This window comes from Scyliorhinus canicula, chromosome 4 (genome assembly GCF_902713615.1).
Source record: "Scyliorhinus canicula chromosome 4, sScyCan1.1, whole genome shotgun sequence".
Taxonomy (NCBI): Eukaryota; Metazoa; Chordata; class Chondrichthyes; order Carcharhiniformes; family Scyliorhinidae; genus Scyliorhinus; species Scyliorhinus canicula.
Window position 1 is genome coordinate 223,075,429 of NC_052149.1, and position 20,960 is coordinate 223,096,388.

The 20,960-nt window shown below is 47.5% G+C and overlaps 1 protein-coding gene across 3 annotated transcripts in view; it reads left to right on the plus strand.

The window, feature by feature from the left end:
* kif3a (kinesin family member 3A) overlaps positions 1–20,960 on the plus strand; it is a 90,906-nt gene that overhangs the window by 51,651 nt on the left and 18,295 nt on the right. For all 3 annotated transcript variants that reach the window (XM_038796141.1, XM_038796140.1, XM_038796139.1), the window contains 5 exons: positions 2,528–2,684; positions 9,197–9,377; positions 13,615–13,725; positions 14,562–14,687; positions 17,777–17,830. In XM_038796141.1, coding sequence (XP_038652069.1) covers positions 2,528–2,684; positions 9,197–9,377; positions 13,615–13,725; positions 14,562–14,687; positions 17,777–17,830 — 629 coding nt within the window. The remainder of the gene's footprint in view (positions 1–2,527; positions 2,685–9,196; positions 9,378–13,614; positions 13,726–14,561; positions 14,688–17,776; positions 17,831–20,960) is intronic.

Here is a 20,960-nt window from a genome sequence, read left to right on the forward strand (position 1 = left end):
TTGTTTGTGCTTGACCTCTACGTGCTCAACCCTACGACGCGTTAGGTGTTTGCCGCCCTCGCAGATGCTTTTTCTCCAGTTTGTGCGTTCTAAGGCAAGTGATTCCCACGTGTCAATGAAGATGTTGCATTTATTTAGGGACGCTTTCAGTGTCCTTTTAGCGTTCCCGTTGCACTCCTATTGATCGCTTGCCATTGTGGAGCTCGGAGTAGTGCACTTGTTTTGGGGGTTTTGTTTCGGGCATGCGGGTAATGCGGCCCGTCCATTGCAGCTGGTCGAGTGTGATATTGGCCTGGGAGAGGATGCTCACCTTGGTATGCTGATCTTGCCAGTGGATTTGCAGGATTTTGCAGAGACAATATTGGTGACATCGCCACCCTGGGAAGGCGAAGGCCAGCTTAAAGAACAAGGTGGCAGGTACACCAACTTCTGGAAAGGCAAAGAAGAAGAAAAACATGGCCTCTAAGGGGTTGGCTTCGGCGTAAAGAACAAATTTGTCGGTTACCTCAACGATCACAAGTGTGGGGTGAGCGAGTGACTCATGATCCTTTCGACTCATCCTGACCCAGAAACAGCACATCACAGATGTCATTACCTACACCTCAACCCTAGATGCAGCGGATGAAACAAAAGAGGCATTCTACTCGAGCATCAACCAATCGCTTTCCCGCATCCCAAAAGAAGACGAGCCAATTCTCAGCGACTTCAATGCTAGAGTCAGAAAGGACGTAAAACTTTGGAATGACGTGTTAGGCAGGGAAGACGTGGGGGAAAACAAATGCCAACGGAGTCCTGCTCTTGACAAAATGTTGAGACCATGACCTGGTCAGCACAAACACTGTATTCCACCAGAGGGACAAGCAGAAATACCTCATTGCAACATCCCGCACCCAAGCACTAGCACTTAATAGACTACATAATTGTCCGAGCAAGGAACCACAAAAATGTCCACACCACCAGCGCCCTGACCGATGACTGCTGGACTGACCACCGACTAATATGCTCTACCGTCTCAATGCAGAAGTAGGATTATGCCCGTGGCCCTAGTTTCTCATGGGCTCTTTATTTTAAATCTAAAAAGGAAACATTTCATAATATTATTTGTCTATTGACACTCAGTGGAATTTCTAACTTCCTATTTTAGAGCAATTATTTTGATGCAAACTATTACAAGACTTAACCCAGAAAATAGATTACAGTGGTTATATAAATACACATGCATTATCTGAAAAACAAGTTCATTTTTTCATGAATGTGTTCATTCTAAAGCCTTAGGGGCACCTGGAATTTCATATTATAAAACGAAGGAGAGCAGCAATCCAAAATGGTGTGGTATGATGGTACACAAATTGTAGTCCTAATATGGCTGGGCAATTAATGTACTGTAACCTATAACTCTGTGGTAATTTGTTCTAATCTGAACAAGTACAACCTAGATCAAAATTTGACATGGGTCATCCTATAGTAATCTAATTTCTAGTTTATCGAAGGGCAGGTTTATCAAAATTTAGAATCGACATGGTATCATTAGACTGGTAGTTCGATCACCCATGCTCTTAATTGAATGGTGCAGCAGGTTCAAGGATCTGTTTGAACTCCTGTTCCTATGTTTTTAGTGCCGAGCTGCTAACAATTTAGCAATATTTTGAAAGTGTTGCACTTAATGCATGTGGAAATTATTCACAAGTTTCAAAACCTCACACATCCCGAGTTCACGTCAATTTGTTTACACTTGATTAGCTCACATAACCATTACCTGTTAAGTTAATAATGTTGATTCATTCCAGTGCAAACTTAGGGAAAATTACCAGTTGGAGACTGGAAACTGTCACTGAAAACGTAATTAAATTGCTAATTTTTTTCTGAAATCCTTGAACAGCTGTTTTTATTTCCTCAGATTGCTAGCCACCTACAGCTTTTAAAAATAGAATTCATATAATTTACACAAACCAGCTTAAAATAATTTCACAATATGAAAGTACCTAACAAGTGTTCTTGCCGGAATTTCTTTTTTTTTTTAACCAGTGACCTAACATATCTTGAGAGTTGTTCCTTTATGGAGATTGTGTTCTTTCACTGGCATGTTCTTCTTGTATCTCTGCGTGGGTGATATTGATGTCTTGCAGTGAGCTATCCCAGCTCCTTCACATTAAATGTCTTTCTTTAATCAAGACTGCTTGTTGGTGTTACCGGACCCAGCCATGTCTGTTGCTCAGACAGCTGAGCATCTCCGTCTTAGCATGGTGCAAACTTCCCTTGAGTGCCCCAGCTGGCCCCTCACCCAGCTGCTCCAACCTTTACTTGTCAGCCTAGAATATCCAGGTACAAAAATAAGCAACAGACAGCTCTTTCCTATCGTGGAAAATACATAACTAAAATTCGGTGTTCATCTTGAAACAAAACAAGTTTCCAGCATTGTTTTAATTTGTGTTTAATAACGTTATGATTGTGCGAATGCAGGTCACTCGACTGACAAAATATAAATATGATCTGCTTAGTGAGATGAAACCATTTTTTTCCATTAAAGGAAGAAAGAAAGTATCTCCTGAAAAAATGGCAGAAATGCAGGCAAAGATTGATGAAGAGAGAAAAGTCCTTGAAACCAAGCTTGACATGGAGGAGGAAGAAAGGAACAAAGCCAGAGCAGAACTAGAGAAGAGAGAGAAAGACCTGCTGAAAGCACAGTAAGTAGACTAAAATAGAAGTTCAATGAATGAATGATTTTTAGATTCAAGTCACTAAAGTTAGTAAATTACATTGAGAGAAGTATGGGATTACATTAAAACAAAAAAAATGAACAGAAGTGGGCTTGTTTTCATTGGAAAAAAGAATAAAAATAGATGTGGTACACACCATTGACTTGATTCTGTGGTAATTAAGCCATAATTTTCACTCACTAATGAGCAGAAATTCACGAACTGGCAAGCACTGATGTCTTGAAGTGCTGAAAAGTATGAATCTATGCAAGTTTTAAACTCGTGATGTGAGACTGTTAGTGATCATGTAATCAAATTTGCCAGTTTTATGATGGAAAACGATCTGCAGATGGGCTCCATCAGATATTTCATTTTAAAAGGTTCTGGATACATATCTGTATTTTAAAGTCGATTATATCATGCTCCATAGATCGCAGGGACTCCTTATTCTAAATATGGTGGAATTACCTTTAAAATACAATAGGTTGGAATTGAATAATTTTAGGTTGGTACTTTAAAGGAATAATGATTACATAATTTGAAAAAACTTCCAACTAGCAAATCAATATTCATTTATATATGTATGCATGTAATTACTGTGCTGAATATTATTTATGAACAAATTGAATAGCAAATTCTGGTGAGCACACATGGGACAGTTAAACAAGAAACTCCTGATGTTCCTGTCCATGATATGTTGCCCCTTTGTAACCTGCGAGAAAATGGCATCTCGCCATCTTCCTTTCCATTCAAATGTATTGAACATTACATTTCCGTGCTGCTGTTGTAGTTAGAGGTGAAAGTCTCAACAGAAAGTGAGGTCATATCCATTCCAGTGATGCCGTTCTTTTAATACTGTGGTAAGTCCTAATTACTGGGAAACAACCTCTGGCACTGAAATTAACTTTTGCAAGTGGGAGTCTCGTCCTTTTAATTTTCGTCGGGGATTACCAAAAATGTTAATACATTGGGTGGAATTTTCCGCTGGTAAAATTTTCTGCTCTTGCCGAAGTCAACGGGCTATTGAATGGTTCATCATGTTTTCCAACCACACCCCCTCAGTGATGGGACCTTTTTTTTTACTCTTTCTTTCAGTCTATACTAATACTTGACTACAGGATACGATCAGATGCTAGAAATCCTGCAGTGAGTAGCTCACCTCTTAATTTCCCATTGCCTGCCTACCAGCTGCAAGGCACAATTCAGGAATCCTCCTTTGATGGAAAACTCTCTTGTCTGGATGAGTGCTGCTCCAACAAAATTCAAGAAGCTTGACACCAGTCATGATCAAGCAGTCGCTTGATTGGCACCCCATCCATAAGCATTCACTCACTCCACCAGTGGCAGCAGTGTACCATCTACAAGATGCACTGAGGAACTTGCCAATGCTCCTTCCAAACTCACAACTACTACCATCTAGAAGGACAAGGCAGCAGATGTATGGGAACACCACCACCTGGAAGTTCCCCGCCAAGCCACACACTCCTGATTTGGAAATATATCACCATTTGTTTTGTTGTTGCTAGGTCAAAATCCTGGAACTGCTCCCTCACAGCACTGTAGGTGTACCTATATCACATGGATTGCAACTCACCCACCAGGGTAATTAGAGATGCAAATAAATGCTAGCCTGGCCAACGATGCCCACGTCCCATGAATGAATAAAAACGGGAGTGAGATTTTCAAAGAGCTAGTGTATGCTTTGAAGGGATGAATGACTTCCAGATTATATAATGTTGGATTCCAAAGCCTTTACTGTATCTAATCTACTTAGCTATTTCTTGATATTACTTGGATTTGACTGAAGCGAATCCATTTGAGCTACAAAGGTTTATCAGATGGCTCCTAGCATGGCGGGACTGAGTCAGTTAGGATTATATTCGCTGGAGTTTCAAAGAATGAGGGGAAATCTGACATTCTAACAGGACTAACCAGGGTAGATGCACAAAGGATTTCCTGATCGTGGGAGAGTACTGAACCAGGGGTTGCAGTCTGAGGAAACTGGGTAGATCATTTAGGACTAGGATGAAGAGGAATTTCATCACCCAAGAGCGTGGTGGGCCTGTGGAATTCACTACCATAGAAAGCAGCTGAGGCGAAAGCATTGTCGACGAGATTCTCTGTTCCCGTTACTAAGTGTTAATGCCGGAACAGGATTCGTGGACTTCTCCAAAACTGGCACATCTGGACCGATTCAGCTACCTTTGAAGGGCTAGCAGCGGCGCAACGTGTAACATGGTCGATTCCAATGGAAATGGTGTCGAATTTGCCTGGGTCAGGATTGACACTCAAGAGGCTGACAAGCTGCAGATGCATATTCGCACTCCACTCCCCACATGCACACACCCCAGTCAACAAGATGACACAGGTTGTCCTGTAGCGCACCCATCTCACTGATGGGTTGGCTGGGGCCACAGGGCACCTAGGGGGTTTCCTGGGGTGATACCCATACAACACATGGCACTAATTTCACTGTGGGCAGTCAGTGGCTGCCTGGCTGGCTGCGACAATGGAGTTCTGCGCCAGTCCAGCACCCCCCCCCCCCCCCCCCCACCCCCCCCACACACACACACACACACTCACACTCTTTCCATACCCCCCCCCCCCTCTCTCTCTCTCTCTCATATCAGCCACGGTACCCATTTCACGGCATCAAAGCTGATTCTCCGCCCATTTGCCTTTCCCGATTTCGGCATCGGCCGACAGGGAATCCCACCCTGTATATTTTCAAGAAGTTAAATATAGCACGGGATGAAAGGGAACAAAGTGTATGGGGGTGGGTGGGGAGGAGGCAGAATTGGATGATCAGCCATGATCATAATGAAAGGTGGAGCAGGCTTGAAGGGCCAAATGGTCTAGTCCTGATCCTATTTGGTGTTTCTATAATCCCCTGCCTTGATGCTATAGTGAGGGATATACCATGCCATGAGATTACAGGTTGTGATGATGCATGGTTCTGTTGCTGCTGATGGCCTACAATGCCTCCTCAACACTCAGTTTTGGGTTACCAGATCGGTTCTGAACCTATCCCATGGTGGCAAAGTGACTCGACCAGCTTGATCACCAGTGGTGCTTCCAAGCCTCTCAAGTTGACTAAGATGGAAGATCCCTCCCAGAGTACATAATGTGCCCTTGCTACCATCCCTGCTACATCCCAAGTGCTGTTCAGCATGAAAAAACCTGGATGAAAGGCATAGTCTTGTGCATAGCACACTGGGCTAAATCGCTGGCTTTTAAAGCAGACCATGGCAGGCCAGCAGCACGGTTCAATCCCCGTACCAGCCTCCCCGAACAGGCGCCGGAATGTGGCGACTAGGGGCTTTTCACAGTAACTTCATTGAAGCCTACTCGTGACAATAAGCGATTTATTCATGTGGTTATGTCATGCTGTTTCTTGACTGGTCTGCGCAATGGCTCTGCCAATTTTGGTAAAAGCCTCCAGATAATAGTGATGTGTAGGTTTACATTCGTGGTGTTGCTGAAGCAGGTTGATACTGGATAGACTGCCTAGTTTTATTCGTGTTTCTCAGTGATTTAATCCAACTGAGTGGCTTGCTTCAAACATTTCAGAGGGCAGTTGAAAGTCTACCAAACTACTGTATCTGGTGTCAGAAAAACGCCAGACTAAAGGGCATTAGCGAACCCGATGGGTTTTTAAACAACAATTTGGGAGTTTCATGATGCCCATTAGCTTTTCATCACAGATTTATTCAACCAACTAAATTTAAACCTCCCTTGGTGGGTTATGAGGTCATGTTTCTGGATTACTAATGAGTCCAGTAACATAATCACTTTGACATTACACCCAGAACCATGACGTTGTATTAGTCAGTCATTTGGTAAAACAGAGCTTGAATATTTCTGGAAAAAAGAGATACCTGTCAAAGCTTTTCGTCTTGCACTCATGAGGACAATTGAAAGAATAAAATCCAAGGGAATTCAACAAATAGAGAGCACCGATTGGTTGGCAATTAAACTCCGATTTGTAATGGGGTTGCCATGGATAATGCACCAGCGACGGTGACTGCCAGTTTGACCTTTAGTAGTGAACCTGAGTCTCATGTTTTATTTTATTTCCTGCCAAGAGTTTTCTGATGTAACAGGTTAATTTTCCATGACATTGCATGCAGTCAAGTCTAAGCATTGTCTTCAGATGAAGTGAGGTTAAATATTGGAGGCTTGATTCAATCCTTATTTTAAATTTTATTCAGTCCTTGTATGTTATACACACTGTTTTGAATTTATATATTAAATAAGTAGCAAAACTTACTCTAATTTGGGAAACTAGTTAATTGGAAATGAGAGTTTCAATGGATTATGGAATGGGGAACTGAGATGCAGAATTCAAGTGCTGCGGCAGCACCACTGAGAGAGGGAGGTATAATGACATTAGTTAGATTACCCGGACAACGTTACTTGCTTGTGAATATGTGTTGGTTTTTGGCAAGGTTTTGTAATTTATAAATTGTTGGGGATAAAATATGACAAGTCAGTAAAAACATTTTTAAAAATTGGGACATAGAAATGTATAGTGGGTGACATGTACAACATTTGTGAATAGAGCTTTTTCTTTCGTGCTCAATTTCTTTTCTTTTAAAAAGCTTCCAGTATTGCAATTGACTGATTTTATTTGCATATATGGGGATGTTGTAAGTACAGAACAGAATTTTGTTAAACATTCCATAAAGCTGAGATTACTTGTGGTGTGTTATAGTTTGCTTCTCATAGAATCACTACAGTGCAGAAGGGGGCCATTTGGCCCATCGGGTCTACACTGACCCACCAAAAGAGCACCCCACCCTAGCCCGCACCCCAATAACCCCTCCTAACCTTTTGGATACTAAGGGGCAATTTAACTTAGCTAATCCACCTAACCTGCTCCTCGTCTGTGGGAGGAAACCGGAGCACTTGTAGGGAATCCATGCATGTTTCCCCAACGGGAGAAAGTGCAAGCTCCACACAGACAGTCACCCAAGGCCGGAATTGAACCCGGGTCCCTGGTACTGAGGGGCAGCAGAGCGAGCCTCCGTGCCGCCCTGTGGCAGTTTTGTTGCTGTTATTGTATTTGAGGTATTACGATACCTAATTATGCCCACCAGGTGTAGCTAGTATGTCAGTGATGGGAAGATTAGTGATTTCTCCTCAATGCAGTTGCACTACTGATAAAATGCCTTTGCTGGAGGACATGATGGGACTCCAGTCCCAGCCTACCCTCAACATTTTTTGGCCCCCACACCTCTTTGCTCGCAAAATCCCTTCCATTGCAGTTCTACTCACTTTTCTCCTCATGTCCCTTTGCTGTTATCTTTCTGCTTAACGCATTGGCTAGAATTTTGTCGGCATGGTGAAGGCCCGATAATGGGCCAAAAGCTGGGGAAACACTGCCTCTTCATTTGTGGGATTGTTGGCCACATTCTTTGGCTGTTCAGCAACTAATTAGTTATGGTTGAGGTTCCTGTTTGTAACTTTGAAAGAGGGCCTCCCTCACAAGAGTTGCTAGCTAATTGGAGAGCCAGCACCTTAGCAGTCTCGCTACTGGGACCTCACTTAATGGAGGATGCCATGGGAGGAAGCCTTCCTCCCAACTAGTTAAGTGAGGGCTGGGGCTAGTTGGACAGGTCCTGATATGGTTGGTGAGAACAGGGCAAGGAGGGTTCCTCTTGGTAGGGATGGGGACCATTGCCACTGGATGGGGATATGGGGTTAGTGGTGCGCTCCATAAGCAAAGAATGCCTGATTTTGAGCCTGCGCCCTCCCCATGTTGGGAAGCCAGCAGGGTTCATCAGGTGTATCCCATTGTACTGTAGGTTCTGCCATCGCGGTGGCATTATAGAGGCCATTACTTGACCAGTGTTGCAGGAGTACACAGTGTTGCCTACTCACCCTGGCTTCCCTGAGGAGGCTGTGCAGTTTTTTCTGGCACTGCTGGCCGACCCAGACAGTGTTGCTCACAGCACTGACTGCCTCTGCCACCTGCACCCAGGCACGGCGACCGGTGGCGGCTGGCATCCTCCTTACCAGGCCGGGTATAGGGTCAACCGCCTCTCCTCCACCGTGTCCAGGAGGGCATCCAGCTCGGTGTCCGTGAAACAAGGTATCCTTGCTGCCATCTTGTGTGGGGAGTGAAGTGTGTATATGCGGTTTCAGCTTGTCAGCCTTCTGAGTGTCAATCTCAGACCCGGCGAATCCGGCACCGTTTCTCATTGGAATCAATTGTGTTCCACGTGGCACCGGTGCTAGCCCCTTAACAGTAGCTGAATTCGCCCAGGTGCGGCACCCGTTTTTCTGTTGTGGAACTCCTACACCAGCGCCAACAAATACAAAATCGCCGGTTAATCTGAATTGCAATGCTTCACAGTCCAACAGTACTTTGATTTTCTTTAAGAATGCCAAAGTTTACCTATATTTATATTTTTTTACTCTCATTGAAGAGAATTTGCATCTTAGTATTTTCTTAAAATAAAAGTGTGTAATGGGACCCTTTTACTGGAATTCTGAAGGGTGGAACATCAGACCTTGTTGGAAAAATTGTCGGCTTTAGAGAAGAAGGTGATTGTGGGAGGAGTGGATCTTCTGGCCAAAGCTGAAGAACAAGAGAGATTACTGGATGAATCAAATTCTGAGCTAGAAGCGCGGCGGAATCGTGCAGAGCAACTTCGGATAGAACTGGAGGAAAAAGAGGTAATGCAATTACTATTCTTAACACATTTCTTAGTATCACAAAATAGAAACTCTGCCTTGCTGTCATCCTACAGTTTACAAGCCTTTAATGCTTCAGCTTGGCGTCACTTAAACCCCATTTCTTGATTTACTACTGTTTTCAATTTTGGTGGCATCACATGTTTTAGACCTCGGCCATTTTACTCCGTTATCTTAATTTAAAGAGACAAGTTTCAAGGTTGTAGGTGAATAGCTTTGCTGTGCAATCTAGGTGAACAAACAACTTTGAAGTATTTAAGCATCAGCACCCTTTTCAACATTAGAGAAGCAAATGCATTCAGAACAGTAAAACATCAATTTATTTGATCTGGAAAATAGTAAATGTGCAACATTTTAAATTTAACCTACATGTTAAATTCAATTTAAATTAAATTCAATGAAGAGCCTCTCGTGAGGGGGCTGGTTGGTCGCCGTGCACAAAAGGGACCTAATAGTGTGGAGCGCGTCTGGGAGGACTTCCTGCCACTGGGAGACTTGGAGCTTTCTAGACCGGAGGGTCAGTAGGACGGTCTTCCAGACCGTCGCGTTCTCTTTTTCCACCTGCCCGTTCCCCCTGGGGTTGTAGCTGGTAGTCCTGCTCGAGGCAATGCCCTTGTCGAGCAGGTACTGACGCAGCTCGTCGCTCATGAAGGACGAACCCGGTCGCTGTGTACGTAGCTGGTGAAACCAAACAGCGAAGATGCTATGCAGGTCCCTAATGACTGTGTGGGAGGTCATGTCGGGGCACGGGATAGCGAATGGGAAACGGGAGAACTCGTCTACGACGTTTAAAAAGTAAACGTTCTTGTTAGTTGAGAGGAGTGGCCCTTTTAAATCAATCGCGAGGCGCTCAAAGGGCCTAGAAGCCTTGACCACGTGGACCCTGTCTGGTCTATAGAAGTGCGGTTTGCACTCCGCACAAATCGGGCAGTCCCTGGTGACCGCTTTTACCTCCTCGTTGGAGAAAGGCAGGTTTCGGGCCCTGATGTAGTGGGCGAGCCGGGTGACCCCCCAGGTGGCAGAGGTCATTGTGGATGACTTTTAATCGGTCGATCTGCGCGCTGGCGCATGTCCCGCGGAATAGGGCATCCGGAGGCTCATTGAGCTTCCCGGGTCGATATTTGATATCGTAATTGTAGGTGGAGAGTTCGATCCTCCACCTCCAGAATTTTGTCGTTTTTAATTTTGCCCCTTTGCGAGCTGTTGAACATGAAGGCAACCGATCTTTGGTCGGTGATGAGGGTGAACCTCCTACCTCCAGTGACGGATAGCCTCCACAATGGCTTGTGCTTCTTTCTCGACTGAAGAGTGTCGGAGTTCTGAAGCGGAGAGGGTACGGGAGAAAAATGCAACTGGTCTCCCTGCCTGACTTAACGTGGCTGCAAGAGCTACCTCCTGAGGCGTCGCTCTCTACCTGAAATGGGGTGGATTCATCCACCGCCCGCATGGCCGCTTTGGCGATGTCCTCCTTGATGCCGTCGAAGGCCTAGCGTGCCTCGGCTGACAGGGGAAATCGTGTGGCCCTAAAGAGTGGGCGGGTTTTGTCCGCATATTGAGGGACCCACTGGGCGTAGTAGGAAAAGAAGCCCAAGCATCGTTTGAGGGCCTTGGGACAATGGGGGATGGGGAGTTCTAAGAGGGGGTGCATACGGTCCGGGTCTGGGCCCAGGACTCCGTTTTCCACGACATAGCCGATGATGGCTAGTCTGGTTTTGCGGAAAACGCATTTCTCCTTGTTGTACGTGAGGTTCAGTTTCTGTGCCGTCTGGAGAAAACGGTGGAGGTTGGCGTCGTGGTCCTGCTGGTCATAGCCGCAGATGGTGACATTGTCCAAGTATGGAAACGTGGCCCGTAGCCCGTACTGGTCCACCATTCGGTCCATTGCTCGTTGGAACACCGAGACCCCATTAGTGACGCCGAAAGGGACCCGGAGGAAATGGAAGAGGCGGCCATCGGCCTCGAATGCCGTGTAGTGGCGGTCCTCCGGGCGGATTGGGAGCTGGTGGTATGCAGACTTCAGATCCACCGTGGAAAAGAGCCGGTACTGGGTGATCTGGTTTACCATGTCTGCAATCCTGGGGAGGGGATACGCGTCGAGGAGCGTAAATCTATTTATGGTCTGACTGTAGTCGACCACCATACGGAATTTTCCCCTGGTCTTAACGACCACCACCTGAGCTCTCCAGGGACTATTGCTGGCCTCTATAACCCCCTCACTGAGTAACCTTCGGACCTCTGCTCTGACCAATACCCTATCCTGCAGGCTATATCGCCTGCTATGAGTGGCTATGGGTTTACAGTCTTTTGTGAGATTGGCGAAGAAAGGAAGAGGGGGAATTCGCAGCGTAGCGAGGCTGCAGATCGTGAGTGGGGCCAGGGGCCCTCTGAAGCTGAGGGTGAGGCTCTTGAGGTTACATTGGAAGTCTAGGCCTAATAAGAGTGGCGCGCAGAGTTCGGGCAAAACATAGAGTTTGAATTTCGAGTAGCTAGCGCCTCGGGTTGTGAGTGTCGCAGCGGTGCGCCCCTGGATCTGGACCGAATGGGAGCCTGAAGTGAGCGAGATAGTTTGCTGCACGGGGAAAACGGGGAGCGAACAGCGTCTTACCAGGTCTGGATGTATGAAGCTCTCCGTGCTCCTGGAGTCGAAGAGGCATGGCGTTTTGTACCCGTTGATATGGACCTCTGCCATCGAGTTTCGTAGAGTCTTTGGTCGTGATTGGTCCAGGGTGACCGCGCTGAGTTGCGGGTAGTCGGCGGCTCGATCAGCTGTGCTGGAGTGGCCCCATGATGACTGCCCTCTGAGTTCATAGTCGAATTCGAATTCTTCCGCAGAGTTGTCCGAGCGCGGAGATGCCGATCGGGCCCGTGGATCGCACGTGGCGGGCGGCGAGGAAGATGGCGGCCCCCATGAGTCTTACGTGGCCAGCCGTGTGGTGGAGGTTTTCCAAGATGGCGGCCCCCATGGATCGCACGTGGCTGGAGGGGGCGGAGTCGGGGCATAGGCTGCAGCGTTTCGGGCCCCGCGAGTGAGGGGAGCGATTACTTTAGGTCGCTGGGGAGTTGGAAGCTGGGGCCCTTTTAGCGAGGCACACTCTTGCGTAATGGCCTTTTCGCCCGCAGCTGCTGCAGGTCGCGTTGCGGGCCAGGCAGAGCTGCCGCGGTTGCTGGTTCTGGCCGCAGAAATGGCAGGCTGGAGCAGCATAGTGGCTGGCTGGGGCAGCATGGTGGCTGGGCGGCCGCGTAGCACAGGCCTGGGGGAGTCGCTGGTCGGGGGCCCATGATTGGGTCGTGGGGACCGCGGGGAACGAGTCAAGTCTGCGGAAGGAAACCTCCATCGTGTTAGCAGCTTCCACAGTCGTTTCTATGTCCTGGACCCCCTTTTCCAGCAGTCGTTGGCACACATAGTTCGACCTGAGGCCCGCTACAAAAACATCACGTACCGCAAGTTCCCTGTGTTCAGCCGCGGTAACCGCTTGGTAATTACAGAAATTGGACAAATTATTGAGTTCCCTTAGAAATTCGGCGAGTGATTCTGTTGGCTGCTGGCGGTGGGTCGTGAACACATGGCGAGCGTAAACTTCATTAACAGGCCTTACATAAATTTTAACGAGAACTGCTAGCGCCGCAGTATATGAACTGGCCGAGTTTAGTTGCGTAGAGATTCTGTAGCTCACCCTCGCATGCAGTAGACTTAGCTTCTGATCCTCTGTCGTTTCGGCTGTGCTCGCTTCTGCCAGGTAGGCCTTGAAGCACCGGATCCAGTGGGAGAAGATTTCTTTAGCCTCTGCATCCTGCGGGTCGCGTTCCAGGTGTCCAGGCTTGAGGGCCGATTCCATAATCGATCTTTACTGTTCTTAAGTCGATTAAATTGATGGAACCATCAATTCACCAGACACGTGTTTCCGATATGAATCTAGGCTTTAATTATCTTACTTCAGAGCCAGCCTGTTACCCGTTGATAAACTCTTAGTGAACTCAGGATGACTCTGGACAAGGGTATTTATACAGCTGCACTAGGGGGAGGAGTTGTAGGCGGAGCCAAGGGTGGAGCCCAGTACAAATTCCTGAGTGCGCCCAGAGCTACTCCCCCTAGTGGTAGGATAGTGCTACTGCGCTTACAAAGACAGTGTGAATTAACAATATATATATTACATTCACCACACTAACCTAACTAATAAGTTAATGTCCTTTTGTGGTCTGGTTTTTTTTCAATAAATAGCAAGAACGTTTGGACATTGAGGAGAAGTACACCAGTTTGCAGGAGGAGGCCCAGGGGAAGACAAAGAAACTGAAGAAAGTTTGGACAATGTTGATGGCAGCTAAATCTGAGGTGAGAAGATAGCACATTTATGGAGGTGCTGCTATGATTTTTTTTGGTTGTTTTCTTTGTATGGTATTGTTTATCGTACCATTGTATCAAAACATTTCACATGACGAGCTTGTAGTACGAGGAATGGTTGAGGACTCTGGGTCTGTACTCGTTGGAGTTTAGAAAGATGAGGGGGGATCTTATTAAAACCTACAGGATACTGCGTAGCCTGGATAGAGTGATCGTGGAGAGGATGTTTCCACTTGTAGGGAAAACTGGAACCAGAGGACACCATCTCGGACTAAAGAGACGATCGTTTAAAACAGAGATGACGAGGAATTCCTTCAGCCAGAGGGTGGTGAATCTGCGAAGCTCTTTGCCGCAGAAGGCTGTGGAGGCCAAATCACAGAGTGTCTTTAAGACAGAGATAGATAGGTTTTTGATCAATAAGGGGATCAGGGGTTATGGGGCGAAGGCAGGAGAATGGGGATGAGAAAAATATCAGCCTTGATTGAATGGCGGAGTTGACCCGATGGGCCGAGTGGCTTAATTCTGCTCCTATGTCTTATGGTCTTAGAAAAATCTGAAAGCCGAACTGTTTTAAATAATTATTTAGTTGAAATAAGCACCGAAAATGAATAAATGTATTAAACAATCCCAAATATTTTTCTTAATTGCAAAGAATGATTCCACATAAAAGTAAAGCTCTTTCACTTGCCCTTGTTGGTAATCAGTAGAGGTCGAGTCTTACTGGAGTTAACCCCTTTACCCAGTTTCTCTGCATTACATCTTTCAGGTGTGTGCTTCATGGCATGATGACCATTCTGATTCATTATTCTGTTCTTTTTCATTCAAAGATGGCAGACTTGCAGCAAGAACATCAACGTGAAATTGAAGGATTACTGGAGAATATAAGACAGCTGAGCCGAGAACTACGTCTCCAGATGCTTATTATTGACAACTTTATTCCACAAGAATACCAGGTTAGGCAGAGATTCTTAATGAATTGTTTATGTTGGAGTTTTTGATGATGGAAAAATGGAATGTTTGACTCTCATGCATTGAGGCAGTGGTTGTTTATGTCATACAGCTTCCATGGATAAGGAATATTTTCCATAACTGTGGACAACATGGGCGGTATTCTCCGACCCCCACCGGGTCGGACAATCGCCGGGGGGCAGCATGAATCCTGCCAGCTGCCGAGTTCTCCGGCGCTGGGGATTTGGCCGGGCCCGGACTCACGCTGCGCCGGCTGGGGGCTGTTGGCAGCCACGCCCCCTGGCGATTCTCGGGCCCGCGATGGGCTGAGTGGCCGTACCTTTTCGGCCGGTGTCGTATGTTACGACAGGTGTTTACCGGCGGGACCTGGCTCCGTGGGCGGCCTGGGTGGGTGGGGGGGGGGGAGGAGGAGATCTGGTCCCAGTGGGTTCCCCCATGGTTACCTGGCCTGTGTCCTGGGGGCACTCTATTCCATCGAGCCGGCTGGTGTAACAGTCCGCAATGGCCGGCGTGGAGATGAACCTCCCCTGCACATGCGCTGGGATGATGTCAGCACACGCTGGCGCTCCCCGCGCATGCGACACTCGCGCCGGCTGGCGGAGGCCCTTCGGCGCCGGTTGGCGTGGGGCCAAACCCCTTCCGCGACAGCCGGCTCAGCGCAAACCACTCCAGCGCCTGAAGGTGCGGAGGATTTCGCACCTTCGGGGCAGCCCGACGCCAGAGTGGTTCACACCACTCCTTCGTGCCGGAGTTGCCCGCCCCGCCGGTTCGTGGAGAATCCCGCTCCTCTAGTCTTTATGAGAGTCTTTGGACTTTTAATAGAAAATAGTCTAAATTGAAATATAGCACAGAAACAAACGGGAAATTGACATGCATTTATTCTGTTGATGTTAGAACATACAACATAGAACAGTACAGCACAGAACAGGCCCTTCGGCCCTCGATGTTGTGCTGAGCCATGATCACCCTACTCAAACTCACGTATCCACCCTATACCCGTAACCCAACAACCCCCCCCCCCCCCTTAACCTTACATTTTTAGGACACTACGGGCAATTTAGCATGGCCAATCCACCTAACCCGCACATCTTTGGACTGTGGGAGGAAACCGGAGCACCTGGAGGAAACCCACGCCACACGGGGAGGACGTGCAGACTCCGCACAGACAGTGACCCAGCCGGGAATCGAACCTGAGATCCTGGAGCTGTGAAGCATTTATGCTAACCACCATGCTACCGTGTTGCCCATGTTCTTAAAGTATGAAGATTTTCTTATTTTTGCAGAGATTAGAAGGCCATCCTTTTTTGTGCATTTTATTTAAAATCTAATTGAAAGCAATGTTGTTTTAAAAACTTTTTTTACATCACTAACTCTTTGTTCATCTTTTCCAATCTACTTTGAAATATTCAAGGAAAGCATTCCATTCAAAGCCATTTGATCCCCTCCATCCCTCAAGAAATATTAGCAAGCTGTGAATGTAATAGAAATATTTAATTCTATGCATAAACAAAAGATTTGTATGTTTTCTTTGGTTTTGCAAAGACATTCAACTCATGTTATCTTGATTTTGTATAGCATACTGTAAGTTGTTGTAAGATACCGATTAGACAGATTTCCTACATGGAACTTGCATACATCCACAATGAAAATAACTTTGATATTTTGAAATGTTGGTGTTTTAGATAGATACCATGGGCGGAAATCTCCGCTCCCAGGAAAAATCGGGAGGGCCGTCTTGAACTCGGCCGAGTTTCACAACGGCCTTGGAGGCCGCTCCTCGCCCCCTATTCTCCCCTCCGGGCAGGGCTAGGAGCGGCGCTCCGTAAATCTCGGCCGCGGGGGCGTCACGCCGAGAATGACGCGGCCGGCGCGCCTAATGACGTCAACCGTGCATGCGCAGGTTGGCCGGTTCCAACCCACGCATGCGCGGCTGACGTCATGATGCTGACGGCATGAACCCGCGCATGTGCGGTGGCTGTCCTTCCCCTCAGCCGCCCCGCAAGACGTGGCAGTTTGATCTTGCGGGACGGCGGAGGGGAAATAGTGCGTCTGATTTGGACGCCGGCCCGACGATCGGTGGGCACCGATCGCGGGCCTGTCCCCTCCCGAGCACAGTCGTGGTGCTCGTTCCTTTCTAGGCCACCTACAAGCCCCAAACGGGCTTCTCACCCCCGCTTCACGACGGCAGCGACCAGGTGTGTTTGCCGCCGTCGTGAAACGTTCGCGAACGTCAGGCCGCTCGGCCCATCCGAGTCAGAGAATCGGCGGTCGCCGTGAAAAACGGCGAGCGCCGACTCTTCCGAGCCGGGGGGGGGGGGGGGGGGGGCGCGATTTTGTCGGGGGGGGGGGGGGGATTTTGTCGGGGGGCCCTCCCGCGATTCTCCAACGCCGCGTGGGGAGCGGAGAATCGCGCCCCATATAATCGACATTACGTTCGGACAATTAAAATTGTCTCAACCCGCCCTATCTCTAGCCTCCTACAGCCCTACAAACCTTTGAGGTCTCGCCGCTTATCTAATTCTGACCTCTTGCACTTCACTGATTGTAATCACTCCCTTGTTGGTGGCTGAGCTTTCAAATGGCTTGGCTCTAAACTCTGAAATTCCCTCCCTAAACTTCTTAACCTCTCTACCTTTCCTCTTTTAAGATGTTCCTTAAAACCAATCTTTTTGATCTAACTTTTGGGCATGTATTCTGATGTAGCTCGGTGTTTTTATAGATATCGTTCTTGAATGTCACGGGAGAATTTATTATATTAAATGTACCACATAATGTAGTTGTTAATTGTATTCAATATCTTTAGAGCGGTCAGTGATTATGTCAGTCAAAAATAAATTGACGTTGGTTAGTTTAGTAAGGAGTGTTTGTGAAAATTCTGGTCCATAATTTGTAAAGATGATAACTGAATTGCAGATAATGAAGTTCTGTCATACTCTTTTGGAACCTGATGCATTTTTGTCAAGCACGCTTTATAAAAAGAAACTGTTTACTAAACTGGATTATTGCTCATTTTGTATTTATTATGTTGATGGAAGATGACAGGTTTGTTTAAATAGATGTTTATTCCTTCTAGGAGATGATTGAGAACTATGTACACTGGAATGAGGACATTGGAGAGTGGCAGCTGGTAGGTTTGTACAGTCAATAAATTGGAACACCAAATTTTGTACCCGTCTGATGCATGCTTTATGTAGGCCAGTGATATCTGTAAAGCTGCTAAGTGATGAACATCTTTAGAACTGTCAACTAGAGGAGTTGCAGTATTTATATTTCTACTGTACACTTGTTAACTCTAGATATCACACAGGGGTCTCCCCTGTCTCCCTTGCTCTTTGCGATTGCAATTGAGCCACTGGCCATGTTGCTGAGGGAGTCGGGGAACTGGAGGGGCCTGGTGTGGGGTGGGGAGGAGCATCGAGTGTCGATTTATGCGGATGACCTGTTGCTGTATGTGGCGGACCCGGTGGGGGGAATGTCGGAGGTGATGAAGATTCTTGGTGAATTTGGGGGCTTTTCTGGGTATAAGCTCAACCTGGGTAAGAGTGAGCTGTTTGTTGTGCACCCAGGGGATCAGGAGGAGGGGATTGGTAGGCTACCACTGAAGCAGGCAGGGAGGAGCTTTAGGTACCTGGGAGTCTAGGAGCTTGGGGGGGGGGGGGGGGGGGGGGGGCTGCACAAGCTTAACCTCACAAGGCTGGTGGAGCAAATGGAGGAGGAGTTTAAAAGGTGGGATATGTTACCGCTGTCGCTGGCAGTAGGGTGCAGTCCGTCAAGATGACGGTGCTCCCGAGGTTTTTGTTCCTGTTCCAGTGCCTCCCCATCCTTATCCCGAAGGCCTTTTTTAGGAGGGTCAACAGGAGCATCACGGGGTTTGTATGGGCACACGGGACCCCGAGGGTGAGAAGGGTGTTTTTGGAGCGGGGCAGGGATAGGAGGGGGCTGGTGCTGCCCAACCTGTGTGGGTATTATTGGGCTGCCAACGCAGCAATAGTGCGTAAGTGGGTAATGGACGGGAAGGGGGCAGCATGGAAGAGGATGGAGATGGTGTTCTGTGTGAATACGAGTCTGGAGGCGCTGGTAACGGCGCCGTTGCCGCTCCCTCCAACGAGGCATACTACGAGCCCGGTGGTGGTGGCTACCCTGAAAATTTGGGGGCAATGGAGACGGCATAGAGGGGAGGTGGGAGGCTCGATGGAGTCCCCGATACGGGGGAACCACCGGTTTATATCGGGGAGCGTCGATGGGGGGTTTCTCAGCTGGCACAGGGCAGGTATTAGAAGGTTGAGGGACCTGTTTGTAGATGGGAGGTTTGTGAGTTGGAGGGGATGTTTGGGCTCCCCCCGGGAACATGTTCAGGTACATGCAGGTTAGGGCGATGGCCAGCCGGCAAGTGGCAGGGTTCCCTGTGTTGCCCCTGCGGGGGGTTCGGGACAGGGTGCTCTCGGGGGTGTGGGTTGGAGGAGGGAGGATTTCGGATGTGTACCATGTTATGCAGGAGGTGGATGAGGCCTCGATGGAGGAGCTGAAGGGTAAATGGGAAGACGAGCTGGGTGAGGAGATTGAGGAGGGGACGTGGGCGGATACCCGGGAAAGGGTGAACTCCTCCTCTTCTTGTGCGAGGCTTAGCCTCATACAGTTCAAAGTGCTGCATAGGGCTCATATGACCGGGATGAGGATGAGCAGGTTCTTTGGGGACGAGGATAGGTGTACTAGGTGCTCGGGGAGCCCAGTGAACCATGCCCATATGTTCTGGGCATGCCCAGCATTGGGGGACTTTTGGAAGGGGGTAGCAAGCACGGTGTCGAGGGTGGTAGGATCCAGGGTTGAGCCAGGCTGGGGACTCGCGATATTTGGGATAGCAGCGGAGCCGGGAATGCAGGAGGCGAAAGAGGCCGGTGTTCTGGCCTTTGCGTCCCTAGTAGCCCAGTGTAGGATTTTGCTTCAGTGGAAGGATGCGAGGCCCCCAAGCGTGGAAGCCTGGATCAATGACATGGCGGGGTTCATTAAGTTGGAGAGGGTGAAATTCGCCCTGAGAGGGTTGGTGCAAGGGTTCTTTAGGCGGTGGCAGCCTTTCCTGGACTTCCTGGCGGAACGGTAGGGAAATAGGCCGGGGGGGGGGGGGGGGGGGGGGGGGGGGGGTTTGGTTCGGTGGGAGGGAGAATTTTGTACATGGGTTTGGTGGATGTGGTGGGTGTTATCTCTTTCCTTTTTGTTGTTTTCTTTTCTTTGTTTTTGTAGTTGCTGGGAGGGCGGGATTGGTTTTTGTTCTTTGGTTTTTACTATGGTTGTTTGGTTAATATTGTTTTGTTGTTTATATTTGTGAAAATCTTAATAAAAATTATTTTTTAAAAAACTCTAGATATCATTTACCTAGCTCAGATTAAATGTACTGTTAAATCAAATGCAGGACCTTACATAAGGTGTGATTCGTTGATAAATGTACCAAGTACATTTCTTTAGAATTCATAGTGCACTGTTTGTGTTTTTAGAGCCAATGCTGAAGTATGACTATGGGAATAAAGACATTTGTGTACTAATAATAGCAATAATTTTTAGGTTTCAGTGTTTATAAGCATTAGATAAAGTACAGTTTTAAGTGGAATTAGGTAGACTATCCAGTTTGGCCCAGCCAGTCCATAATACTCCACTTGCATCCTCCCTTGTCAAGCAGAACCCTGTATTCCATACTCTCTCAAATGGTTATCTAAACTCCCCTCAACGGCATGGCTCAACCACTCCATGTGGCAATGAGTTCTGCATTCTCATCATCAGTTAAAGAAATTTCTCCTGAATTTCCTTTTGGAGCGAAAGAGAAAATACTGAAAAATCTCAGCAGGTCAGGCAACATCTGTAGGGAGAGGAAAGAGCTAAGGTTTCGAGTCCAATGAGTCTTTGTCAAAGCTAACATACAGAGAAAGTGGGAAATATTTATACTGTCGAGTGAGAATTAAAGATGAGTCATAGCCACAGAAACCCAGGGAAACTGGGTGCTAATGGCCACAGAAACCAAGGGGAAAGAGTGCTGATGGGAGTCCCCTGAGAGAACAAAAGATGTGAAAGGCCAAACAGCAGAGAAACTAACATCAGAGGGTGAACTGTAGATGGGGAAGGGGGAAGCAAAGAGGAGAAAGGGTAAGGAAGGGTGGATAAGATTGGGGGGGGGGGGTGGGTTAATATATATTAAGAAAGACAAGAAAGAAAGAAATGGTAAAAGATAGTTAAAATTAAATGGGATGAAAACAAATGGGTCGAGGTGG